Genomic DNA, 13,087 nt, shown 5'->3' on the forward strand with positions numbered 1-13,087 from the left:
CTCTAGCCACTTGGGTAATTAAAAATTGGATGTAATAAATGTATCACTAGTCACTTTAAACAATGCCACTTTATATAATGTTTACATACCCTATATACCTAATCTCATATGTATATACTGTACTCTATACCATCTACTGCATCTTGCCTATGCCGCACGGCCATCGCTCATCCATATATATTTTTATGTACATATTCTTATTCATTCCTTTACGCTTGTGTGTATAAGGTAGTTGTGAAATTGTTAGATATTACTACACTGGTCGGGACTAGAAGCACAAGCATTTCGCTACTCGCATTAGCTAACCATGTGTATGTGACCAATAAAATTGGATTTGACATTTGCAAACAAATTGTTTTACTTTGCCCAGTTGCACACATACTTTTATGGCCACACAAGGTGCCACCGATGGATTCAAAATGAGTAGCCTAACAATCAGACTATTTACATGGCCCCAGTTGCATTTGCAAACAAAAAAACAATAATAGTTGCACACATGTTTGGCCTCAAACTGTAGTTTAAACTATAATTGTGATATCATGGATGGTCAGTCTTTGCATCCATAGCTCTATGAATTTGAGAGTGGTTACATTTCTCCAGGCCCATCCCTCAGCTTTTTACCAAAAGAGGTGGGGTAAATGCTTTATGCTTTCAACTGCAGATTCTAGCTTTAAATAGTCTGCAATTAGTAAATGACGTATAATAAATCGGAATCAGATCTCATGTTTTTGTGACACTTCTAATTTTCCCTCTGTGGGCACGTAAGAGCTTCAGCTTCATGTTTCACTAGTGTGATTGACTTTTAGCCTGTAACCATGTTTAGTATAACAATGACCATAGGATCTGGGACATGGTAATTGAAATGTGCATTCGGTTACCCCCCCCCCCCCCCCCCCAAAAAAAAGAATCAAACGTCACCTTTTTATTTCTCTAAAATAAATATAATAATCATCCATCTTTCATAGGTAGGTCAAATCATTAGATAAAATTATTTTATTGCATAGCTGACAGGAAAGACAAAGCAGATAGAAAAGAACAACAATGAACACATCTTTATGAAAGACATCAGATCAGGTGACTTATTCACATACACACCTGTAGACAAATTATATCTTTACAGCTTCACATAAGGCACTTTTAGTGACATATCTTTTAACAGTGGAGCAGTGGTCAGTGTGAACAACATACAGTACATGAAGAAAATGCACTGTCATTTTCTTTCTACAGTACGGATAGAAGGAAAATGCAGTGGCAATTTACTAATCACCAGTGAAGTGAAGACATTAATATTGGGGAAGAAAATGTTTTGCACAGCACACCTAATATTACAGTATTCCATGAGAGATGACATGATTGGCGACAGTAAAACCCAGCCCGTGGTTATTTGAAAGTTCACATTTGACAATGCAGAAAATGCTTTGACAGACATATGTATGCATTACAATGACTATGAAGTTGCTTTTAGAATGAGGTTAAGTTAAGGCAGGATGAAGTATGATTTCCAGTATCATGCCATCTCTATGCCAGCCAGTGCTTACTAGTGCCAGAGAAAAATAAAACTGACTCAACATGGTCACTTCCTACAACGCAGGTTCAGACCACCTTCAATGGGAGAGATGATTGGTCCAGGAGATACTTGTAGGAAATAATCGCATGTCAATCTCTGTGGTGTCAGCAATCACCGACTCACCCGCCGATAGCACGACAGTGGAACCCATGCTATTGGTTCCCTTAGAACAGCCAATCATCTACCAGAATCTAATAATAAAGACCTCTCCACGGCCCTAAGGTTCTATACATTCCATGTTCCATTCACATTGTTAATTATATGTCTTGTATTACATTTATTACAATTATTTTTCAGAATGTTGAACAAATATTCAGAAAATATTTTTAAAAAATTGGAATGTATCCGAACCCCTTCTCCCTCCCCACCCAGCTAATAATGTCCCACACACTGCAAACTCCCCCCATCCCATGAGAGACAGGCCTGAGATAGCCCACTCCGAAAGGGGGGGGGAATCAGTCAGAGTCTTCGTCGTCAAGGTATTCATCGGCGTTGCTGTGTGTACGTGTGATATCTGTAATAGAACAAATCGGAAGGAAGAGCTTAGGCCAGTAACAGTGGTAGGAGATTCAATTACATTTCATGGAATTAAAAAAACATTTCCTCTATTAAGGGACTCATGATTGCAAAAGTACAACTATGTTCCAGTATGGACTGGACAGTTCTTTGTTGGGGGTTCGTTTAGTCATCTTGCATTCTTAGTAGTGTTTTTGAAATGCACATAAATGAACATGGTGAAAAATAAGCACCAAAACATATAAATAAATGTGTCTAAATGAGAAATCAACCTGATTGACTGTGTGACAATAAGGGCCTGTTTCACAGATACAGATTAAGCATGGTCATGGGCCAAGAAACATGTGCAATAGAGATTCCCCACTGAAAGTACTTTTGAGTCCCGGGACTAGGGCTTTCATCAGTTTCCGGGAAACCGAAATAGCGTAAGGCTTCCACCTTCTGGCCTAAATGACTCACTGCCTCCTTGTTTCCTCTTGATGAGAGAGGCACACTGGGCATTTGTGGCCATCTCCAGAGCCAGCTTCTTCTCATTGTTTTTAATATCCGTCCTGGCATCTGAAACACAAATACAGAAAATGATTAACATACAAACAACCAGACATGCTCATACCAGGGTTATGGTCAATTCTAAATGGAAGTCAGTCAATTCAAGAAGTCAAAAATAAATAAAAGGCTTATTTTGAATACATTTTTAATCAGTTAAAACAGGAGAAGTTGTGTCTAATTTTAGATTTCAAATTCATATCACTTTCTGAATCGACTGACTTCGATGTGAACTGAGCCCTAAACACACACAGAGATGGGAAACTAAACAGGAAAAGAGAGCAACAAACAAAAAAAAGATGGAACTTGAAACAAAAAGTAGATGGACTTACTCTTATTCAGTAACATCTCCACTATGTCTGAGTATCCCTTCCAGGCGGCAGCATGCAGAGCAGTGTCTCCCAGTTTATTCTGCAGCGGAACAGAACAGAAAATATGTCAAAGACCTTATCCATCACATTTTAGCATAATTCTCACCATATAGGGCCAGTTTCCCAGACACAGATTAAGCCAAGCACTGGACTAAAATGCATGCTCAATAAAGAATGCCCTTTGAAATACTTAAAAAAAAAAAAAAGTTAATCTAGTCCTGGACTTGAGTCTAAATAGAGTCTTTAGATTTTAATACTGTATGCATCAATGGCATACAGCCCAATCAAGCTGTACATTTTATTTTTTTATCAATCATAAGAATTTGCCTGAAACCGCATTTTCCAAATGTGTAAACTGTTCTTCTCACCTGCTGGTTCAACTCAACGCTAGACTGCCCCAACAACATCTCCACCACATCTGTCACAAAAATGACAACACAACATAAAACTGTCACACATCTCACAACAGTGTGTGTGTGTTAGCAGGCTGACATGCATTTGCTCTGTCATTCAAGAAAGAAAAAAAGCTGAGTGTGTGTGTGTTGGCGCGTGCGTCTGTGACAGATCTGTTACCTTTGTGTCCTCCGTGGCATCCCCAGTAGAGGGCAGTATTCCCAGCTTTGTCCAGTCCATTAATTCCCACTTTGTTCTCCAGACACTCACATAGCCAACTCAGATTCCCTGCGTCCCACAGACGCAAGAATGTAAACACACACAAATAAACATTGGTATGCAAATGAAGCAAGCCTCACACCATTCAAATTCATACAGGTTATAGAAGGTGTATAGCAAACAAACAATCAAAACGTAGAGTTTGTTATTGAACTATATACTAGGTTTAGATTATTGGCGGTGCACAATATTTGCTAATTGGGAAGAGTGAGTGACGCAGCGGGCCTCTTTTGGTGCCTCACCTCGTTTAGCTGCCTCGTGCATTGGGTTGTCAATGGACTCTGCCTGCTCGGCCACTGTGGGTTGAGTAAGTCAGAGAGCAAAGTGTGATTTCAACAAAGCAACATGCTCCTTTGAAAACCACAGTTAGTGCACGAATCTATTAAGGGGCGCCTAGAATAATCAAACACTGAGAACCTGTTTTCTCAATCTAAAGACAAGTTAATGGAATAATGCATTTACTGACAAGGATGGGCACCTCTTGTGATACAACTTCAACCTTACCATGACACTTGCCATATGACATACAGTGAATGGTTTGTTTACTCACCATAATTGCTTGGAATGAGGCCAGTTCTTCCCCTGCAGGTTCCCTTCCACCAATTGCTGTCACTCTACGGATGTCAGACAGGCAGTGAGAGCCAATGGCAATACAGAATGCTTGCATCCAGTATCTCAGAGGTGAGAGAAAAGACAGAGAGAAAGAGAAAAAGAGTATGGGATACAGGAAAGACAAGAGAAGTAGGGAAAAAGGAGTGTAAGAGATTGAGGACAATCTAAAAAAAGTGCCACAAAGACAGAATAAATGAGTGAAAGGGAGAAAAGTGGACAGGCGGACATGGTAATTTACCGTATCAGAGATATACAAGATGTCTCCCTCTTCAAAGTAGAGCTCATCTGGCTGAAAAAAAATAAAAAAAATACTACCATCTTTAATTTGGATTGGTGTGAGGTGGAGTGAAGGGACTAGACCAACCATTAGGAAAAGAAACACTAACCGTTCGGGGGTCAAAGGTGAACATGGCTCGGAACACCTTGACCTGGCCTATAAGAGAACAGAGAGGGAAAGGAACATGAGTTTGAACATATACAACTGTGCAGCGGGTCTCTCTCACACACACCATAGTTGACAGTATACAGCACAAAAAGATCCAGTCATGCTATAACACACATTTTTCGACTTTTCAGATTTTGTTCTATCAGATCCATTCACAGTGAACAGACATTGGGTCCTTGTCCACACACTCCAAGGCTACGGGCCTAAGGGCCTCTGAAGCTTGTCTCAATCCCAGGGGTGGAATGTTACCAGATTGGTGTTGAGAGAAAGCTAAACTAGTTCATAGGCACAGAGAAACCAGGGTTGTGTTCATTAGGCACAAAACCGAGTGAAGGGGCTACCTGCAGGCCTTCTTGTCCAAAAATAAACGTCAAATGAACATGACTCAGGCTTAAAGAAACACTGTTTATGCAGAAACTGATCGAAATGGGAATCAATTAGCGACCTGAAAACACTGGAGTATGCAAGACTTTATGCTGCTTTCTGACTAACACCTGTTTTACACTAGTGTATAAACCCTTATGTTAAACTAGGGAAATTGTGTTTCCATAGCTAGGGCTAACAGTGAGGACTTGTGAAGAGCAGAATCAACTACCTCTGCATAATTAAAAGAGTTACTTTGTGAGAAGGCGTTATAGTTTTCAGTTAGTCATTATGTAAATGAAAGCTGAAAAGTACCAGTTGCCTGGCTTTGGCCCCAACTGAGAGCAGGTCCGCCGGAACCAAGGCCCAGGAAGACACGGGTGCCGACCCACATAGACGGAAACAGAAAAGTCTGAGCCTTTTGGGCAAAACACTGGGGTAAATCTTATATGGAAATGTGTCAGAGATTTTGTCTCTGTATACACCCTGACTGAGCCACACATTTTTCCAGTGAGAAGCTACAGTTGAGTTCATAGACAAACCCTACTTTATTCAGCTCTGTTCCCAGAGTGGTTCTACAGGCCCCATCCTGCCCCTGTGAAAACTCTGGGGCCTGTGCCGACTAGCCCGCCCACAATACTCTCCGCCTCACGGTCTGAGCTTGCTATGCAGCAGTAATTCACAACAGACAGAACCCAGGACATAGCTGGCTTGCTAAAAGGCTACAACTCTTTGAATTATTATTACTTATTTTAAATATGTTTCTAAATAACTTTAGTACTGTGTAGGGCAAGCACCTGGATAATGAAATGCCTGTGTGTGTGTGTGTGTGTGTGTGTGTGGGGGGGGGGGGGGGGGGGGGGTGGCTAAGCAGCTTTGGGCAGGCACAGGCTTGTGAAACTCTGTATTTCAGGAATGGTTCATTCCTGGTTCAGGAAAAACCCAAAGGTAGGCCTAAATCAGAATGACAGTCTTCATGTTAGTAACAATCTCGAATAAAAAAAAAAGGCTAAAACAAAAAATAGAAAAACAAAAAGCAAAACATTGGTGAGTGAGTTTATACAATGTCAAGGGGCCAACTGCTTTGTGCATGTTACCACCAGGACGTTTCCAGTGCCCCAGTATCTGTAAAATAGACATGTCGACGATGAGTATGACGTGTCTCCTCTCTAACACCCAGGAAGCTCTGATTCAAACTCCCATTAGACAGCTCAGCAAACGTTAGAAATGTTAAAATACTTTCGTTGCGCGCCGAATATGGAGTGTTGCTGAGCAACTATCTTCAACTATTCCCGTTACGGCTGGTATGTACTTCCAACAAAAAAAAAGTAAATATAAAAGTGTTGAGGCAACCGATAAAAATGCTTATTCGGCACATCAGGTCGGAAGTCTACAACAGCTCAATACATTGGATGTTCCGAAGAGGCATTTTTTTTCAGTTGCTTGTACATTTTTATTTTGACATACCGGCCGTAAATGAAGATAATTGCTCAGCGAAACTCCATATTTGGTGAGGAAGGTAGGGTTTTCACTAACAACGAATTCATGAGAAGTTCCACCCCCATTCATTTTCAACGAGGGCACGCAGAGAAATGAGCGGCGAGAACCCTGCTAGCGGAGCGGTAGAAAGTTGACCTCCGGCTCTACCTTTATGCAAAGCGAAGATTTGGAGCGAAGCACTGTCAATAGGAGGCGCCGCTTCTGGTCAGAACCCATTGTATATTTTGACATAACGCTTGCAGAGCTGTGTAATGGGAGTTTGAATTTGAGCGTCCGGGGCCCGGTTTCACGTTAGCAATGTGTTTTAAGTATGCATCTTTCCTCCAATGACCGAAGCATGCGTTTCTCAAAACACAACGCAGAGAGAACGGTCGCTCAGAGTGTGTTGGAGCATGTGTCAATACCGATAGGATCGAATGAAAGGGAGCGCTGCTCTCGGATCAGCTTCTCCATGAAAATGTTGCCTTTCACAATACTGACGACGGATCAGCTCCTAGAGAGAGATTACCACCTATAGCTGCAAATATTGAGGCGGCTTATTCTAATGCTTAGATAAAAATGCACTAAATCGTAGATTTGACAAATCATTGCGCACAATAGGCTACACGTCATGAAATATATTGAGCCAAATTACAGACGGTAGCAAAAATAGAACTCAATTGATTGAACAAATGTATTTCAATATGATTGAAATAGGCCTACAGCCTACTGTTTATATTTGAATAAAGGTTTTCATTTGCCTGGTTAACCAAACTCCTTACTCTGGCCAAACGCTATGCCACGCCCACGGATGTTAGTTTCTTCTCCGCATTGAGGGGATTCGATTAATCTCGCCCGGGCGCCCGTGTAGGCGTGTTTTGCACTGGATGAAAGATTATTGCATTTGTTTTGGAACCGGGCTGCCCCACGGGCGTGAGCTGGGTGCCCCGTTCTATGCCCACGGCAAAGTCGACTCAAAACAAAAGTGACGTAATTAAGCACAAGGAGCAATGAGTAGGATTCAAATGAAATTGTATGTGTCATATGCTCCATAAACATGTGTACAGTGAAACGCTTACTTACAGGCCCTTCCCAACAATGCAGAAAGAGGGGAAAAAAAGAAATATACAAATAAGGAATAAATACACAATGAGTAACGATAACTTTGCTATATACACACGGGGTACCAGTACCAAGTCGATGTGCTGAGGTACGACGTAATTGAGGTAGATATGGACATATACTGTAGGTAGGGATTAGTTATAATAAAAACACAGAAATACGAGCCTTAGGTCATTAATATGGTCAAATCCGGAAAAGCAAAAACAAAACGTTTATTCTTTCAGTGAAATACGGAACCGTTCCATATTTTATCGAACGGGTGGTAACCGTAAGTCTAAATATTGCTGTTACATTGCACAACCTTCAATGTTATGTCATAATTATGTAAAAGTCTGGCAAATGAATTACGGTCTTTGTTAGGAAGAAATGGTCTTCACACATTTCGCAACGAACAGGCGGCCCAAACTGCTGCATATACACTGACTCAGCTTGCACTGAATGCAAGAGAACTGACAATTTCCCTAGTTAATATTGCCTTCTAACATGAACTTCTTTTAACTAAATATGCAGGTTTAAAAAAATATACTTCTGTGTATTGATTTTAAGAAAGGCATTGATGTTTAAGTACATTTGTGCACCGATTGTGCTTTTTTTGCGAATACGCTTGTTAAATCATCACCCGTTTGGCGAAGTTGAAGTAGGCTGTGATTCAATGTTAAATTAACAGGCACTGCATTGATTATATGCAATGCAGGACAAGCTAGTTAACCATCAACCATGTGTCGTTAACTAGTGATTATGTGAAGATTGATTCTTTTTTATAAGAAGTTTCATGCTAGCTATCAACTTACCTTGGCTCCTTGCAGCCACAAGGTCCTTTTGATGCTGCACTCGTGTAACAAGTGGTCAGCCTGCCACGCAGTCTCCTCGTAGATTACAATGTAATCGGTGTCCAAAAAGGCTGATTACTGATTATGAAAACTTGAAATCGGCCTTAATTAATCGGCCACGCCGATTAATCGGTCGACCTCTAGAGTGGACCATGATAATTCCTTAGTGATGTGGAGAGAGAGGAACGTGAAGCTCTCGACCTGCTCCCTGTCGATGTGGATGGGGCGTGCTCAGCCATCAGTTTCCTGTAGTCCACAATCAGGGTCTTTGTCTTGCTGACGTTGAGGGAGAGGTTGTTGTCCTGACACTACACTGTCAGGTCTCTGACCTACTCCCTGTAGGCTGTCTCATCATCGTCGGTGATCAGGCCTACCACCGCCCGTCGTCTGCAAACTTAGTAATGGTATTGTAGTCGTGCTCGGCCACAGTCTTGGGTGAACAAGCAGTACAGGTGGGAACCAAGCACGCATCCCTAAGGTGCCCCCGTGATGAAGGTGAGCAAGGCGGATGTGTTGTTACCTACCCCCACTACCTGGGGGCGGCCCGTCAGGAAGTCCAGGATTCAGTTGCAGAGGGAAGTGTTTAATTCCAGGGTCCTTAGCCTAGTGTACATGGTACCAGGGCACAAAAGAAATAGGGCCAAACGATCCTTTGTCCCAGCGGCAATAAGGCTCCTGAATGTTTAAAACTACAATTACAATTTAGTCATTTAGCAGACGCTCTTATCCTGAGCGACTTACAGTAGTGAATGCATACATTTCATGCATTTATTTTTAATTTTTTGTACTGGCCCCCCGGAATCGAACCCACAACCCTGGCGTTGCACACACCATGCTCTACCAACTGAGCCACAGGGAAGGCCACTACAACTACAGAGTAGGACCAGCAGGCTGGCCTACAGCTAACATTTTGGATGACAGAGTGTTGTGTACAGGTTAACCATTGATGACGAATTGCACTTATTCTACCTGTATATTATGTCCTTTGTGTGTTATGTGTGCACAGAGCCACAACCAAAATTTCCCCATGGGGATATATCTTAGTGTGTTTTCACATGCAAAAGTGATTGCTTTTGATAAAAACGCTTAATCTACCTTCCCAATGAAAACTATACTGAACAAAAATATAAAATGCAACATGTTGGTCCCATGTTTCATGAGCTGAAATAAGATCCCAGAAACGTTCCATATGCACAAAGCTTATTTCTCAATTTTTGTGCACAAATTTGTTTACAACACTGTTAGTAAGCATTAATCATTTGCCAAGATAATCCATCCACCTGACAGGTGTGGCATATCAAGAAGCTGATTAACATCATGATCATTACACAGGTGCACCTTGCACGGGGACAAAAGGCCCTAAAAAAACAAAAATGTGCAGATGTCACAACAGAATGCCAGAGATGTCTCAAGTTCAGGGAGCATGTAATTGGCCTGCCTACTGCAGGAATGTCCACCAGAGCTGTTGCCAGAGAATTGAATATTAATTTCTCTCCCATAAGTCACATCCCGTAGTCCTGGTTCACCCACGACTGCGTGGCCACGCACGACTCCAACACCATCATTACATTTGCTGACGACACAATGGCGGTAGGCCTGATCACCGACAACAAAGAAACAGCCTATAGGGAGGAGGTCAGAGACCTGGCAGTGTGGTGCCAGGACAACACTCTCTCCCTCAACGTGAGCAAGACAAAGGAGCTGATCGTGGACTACAGTTAAAGGAGGCTGAACACACCCCCATTCACATCAATGGGGCTGTAGTGGAGCGGGTCGAGAGCTTCAAGTTCCTTGGTGTACACATCGCCAACAGATTATCATGGTCCAAACACACCAAGACAGTTGTAAAGACAGCATGACAACGTCCTCAGGAGTCTGAAAAGATTTGGCATGGGTCCCCAGATCCACCAAAAAGTTCTATAGCTGCACCATCAAGAGCATCCTGACCGGTTGCTTTACCGCCTGGTATGGCAACTGCTCGGCATCCGACTGTAAGGCGCTACAGAGGGTGGTGCGTCCGACTAAGGCGCTACAGAGGGTAGTGCGTAAGCTTCCTACCATCCAGGACCTCCATACTAGGCAGTGTCAGAGGAAGGCCCAACATTTTTTCAAAGACTCCAGTCACCCAAGTCAGACTGTTCTCTCTGCACTGCACGGAGAGTGGTACTGGAGCGACCACGTCGAGGTCAAAAAGGCTACTTAAAAGCTTCTACACCCAAGCCATAAGAGTGCTGAACAATTAATCAAATGGCTAACTGGACTATTTGCTTCTTTTCAGTAAAAAATGTACACACTGTTTTATCTATGCATAGTCACTTTACCTACATGTACATACCCTTACCTACATGTACATATTACCTTAATTACCTCGACTAACCTGTACCCCTGCACATTGACTTGGTATCGGTACCAACTGTATATAGCCTCGTTATTGTTATGTCACTAAATAAACCAAAGTAAAAAAAGTTAATATTTTCTTAACTGCATTGTTGCTTAAGGGCTTGTAAGTAAGTATTTCACGGTAAGGTCTACACCTGTTGTATTCAGCGCATGTGACAAATACAATTGTATTTGATTTGAGACACGCGCTCCTCATTCCCCGCTTTTGCCGGTTCACGTCACTGGCCATAGACCGGTGCCCCGCGACTCAGCATAATCGAACTAGCCCATTGGCAGTTTTGAATTTGTAGTCAACTTTGTTCTGAAGTTATCGGCGGTCACAGAGAGAGTTAAAGCACGTGATTCTATGTTTAGCGTAGATCTTCAGTGTATAAAGTGACGCGGGAGGGCAAAAAAAAATTCTAAAGACGAGCTTTGATGTTCTACGACTGGTCTGAGGCAGACATTAGATTACGAGCGTTTAAGTGCAACTTTAATAACGATGGTTTTTGGAAACAGCTCGGAGATTGCGCCTACACAGGTTCTTAGTTCAAACAATTAACTTAGCCTAAATATATTTTGGGGGATATCGGGCCTTGGACGTTAGATAAAAGACACGTCAATGCACATCGTCGACATCTCTAATGCCGCGTTCACGTACTAGTCGGAACTAGGAATCTCTGACATTTCCGACTTGCTAACTGGTTGTAGTTATACACGTGCCGCGTTCAACCAGTTGCGGCATTTCGCACAGACACTGGGGCAGGTTTCCAGTACTGAACCATAAGCGCAATATGTAACTAACAATATAAAATGTCTAATATTGGCTTATGCAACTCCACACAACTTTCTGGAAGTCTTTGGGATGGGACTGCACACATTGCAAGCAACTGTGTATTTTGTGTGTGGCTAGCCATCTAGTTAACTTACATTACTGTGAAATGGGGAAGTCACGTTAGCCATGATGACATAGCCTTGGGATCTACATCTAGCTAGCTAGATAATTTTGTATCTAGCTAGTTCGTAAAGTTTGACAATAAGGACGACAGTGAGAAAAGCACAGAGACAACTGAAATCTGACTGAAATGTTCAATTATTCAAGGAGATTACTGGTCAAACATTTGGCTGGCTAGTTCGTAAAGTTAGACAATAAGGACCACGGCGACAAAAGGACAGAGACAACTGAAATCTCACTGAAATGTTCAATTATTCAAGGAGATTACTGGTCAAACATTTGGCTGGCTAGTTCGCTCGCTAGGTGTTACACTTGCTTGATGCCGGGATGGAAGAGGAAGTTTCAAGTAGCTAACGTTAGTTAGCTTAACATTATCTAGCTAATTATCACGCAGTTAATCGAATACTTACCTGGTTTGGCTGGCTTGGGAGGCGGTTTGGACATTTTCAGACTTTAAAGAGTCGCTACGCCGTATATTTTCTGAAAAAGTTGCTTACTGTCTCACTTCCAATAAGGAAGTAGGCTACTGTCTGACAGAACCAGCTAGGCGGAAAACTAGCAGTGCGCATGCCCACTGAGAAATTACAAATATTTTGGTTAGTCTGAGGTAAAATATGTTCTAGTAGCTAGGTAATATAATTGGATAGAGTTGTATTACAGCCTAGACACCAATAAACTTTAGCTTTTCACAGCTAAATGCAAAAATATTATCAGCCCTGAAAAATGGCTTCTAATGTCTTAGCTAGTGTCTTTCTCAACAAGTAGAAATGGACTGATGACAACAGAACTTTGTAACTAAAACAGCACACTTTAAAAAATGGTTAATTGAGTATATTTAGCGTATTTAATGATCCTAAGGAATATGTCGCATATAGCTAGCTAATGTTTTATTTTGAAATGTTAATTCATGTAATATTTCTCTGCACCCACTACAGATTTTGTCCCAGGACAGGGCAGCCAGGGGTCGTGCATCATGGAGTCCTTTAAATGGTGACGTATTAATGCAGGATCGCGAATCCATCGTCCTGCTGTGGAATAGCGGAACCATTATCAGGCAATGGACCTACTTTCATAAAAGTTCTCTAACATTAGCCTTGTTTTTATAATTTCTCTAAATTCTGCAAGAGGAGGTTTATGTTACCCGCATTTGTCAGCAATTCAACTGGACCATTTCACAACCTCTCAACTAGCTTCAGCCATGAGGACCCTTGTCGTTGGAATTGGAGGGTA

At 41.9% G+C, this 13,087-nt stretch overlaps 1 protein-coding gene and 1 long non-coding RNA gene across 2 annotated transcripts in view; one reads left to right on the plus strand and one right to left on the minus strand.

Annotated features, from left to right (window-relative positions):
• Positions 1–970: 970 nt before the first annotated feature.
• Positions 971–12,425, minus strand: LOC106580073 (osteoclast-stimulating factor 1). Its single transcript, XM_014160689.3, has 10 exons — positions 12,268–12,425; positions 4,671–4,717; positions 4,523–4,573; positions 4,223–4,286; positions 3,915–3,968; positions 3,574–3,681; positions 3,369–3,418; positions 2,962–3,040; positions 2,543–2,641; positions 971–2,081 (listed from the first exon to the last, which is right to left on the minus strand). The coding sequence occupies exons 1-10, from the start codon at positions 12,299–12,301 to the stop codon at positions 2,023–2,025; spliced, it is 645 nt and encodes a 214-aa protein (XP_014016164.1). The 5' UTR covers positions 12,302–12,425; the 3' UTR covers positions 971–2,022.
• The window catches only part of LOC106580074 (nicotinamide riboside kinase 1), a 36,403-nt gene continuing 29,870 nt past the window's right edge, over positions 6,555–13,087 (plus strand). Inside the window, exons 1-2 of the long non-coding RNA XR_006760863.2 lie at positions 6,555–6,796; positions 12,793–13,084. This is a non-coding gene — a long non-coding RNA (nicotinamide riboside kinase 1). The remainder of the gene's footprint in view (positions 6,797–12,792; positions 13,085–13,087) is intronic.

This window comes from Salmo salar, chromosome 20 (genome assembly GCF_965601325.2).
Source record: "Salmo salar chromosome 20, fSalSal1, whole genome shotgun sequence".
NCBI lineage: Eukaryota > Metazoa > Chordata > Actinopteri > Salmoniformes > Salmonidae > Salmo > Salmo salar.

Excerpts from the sequence above, each read along its gene's own strand:
- LOC106580073 (XM_014160689.3), bottom strand. The coding sequence starts at position 12,301 with ATGTCCAAACCGCCTCCCAAGCCAGCCAAACCAG. Across the intron at positions 4,718-12,267 it reads TCCCAAGCCAGCCAAACCAG|GCCAGGTCAAGGTGTTCCGA; the intron begins GTAAGTATTCGA and ends GTTCTCTTATAG. Across the intron at positions 3,419-3,573 it reads ATGCCACGGAGGACACAAAG|ATGTGGTGGAGATGTTGTTG; the intron begins GTAACAGATCTG and ends TTTTTGTGACAG.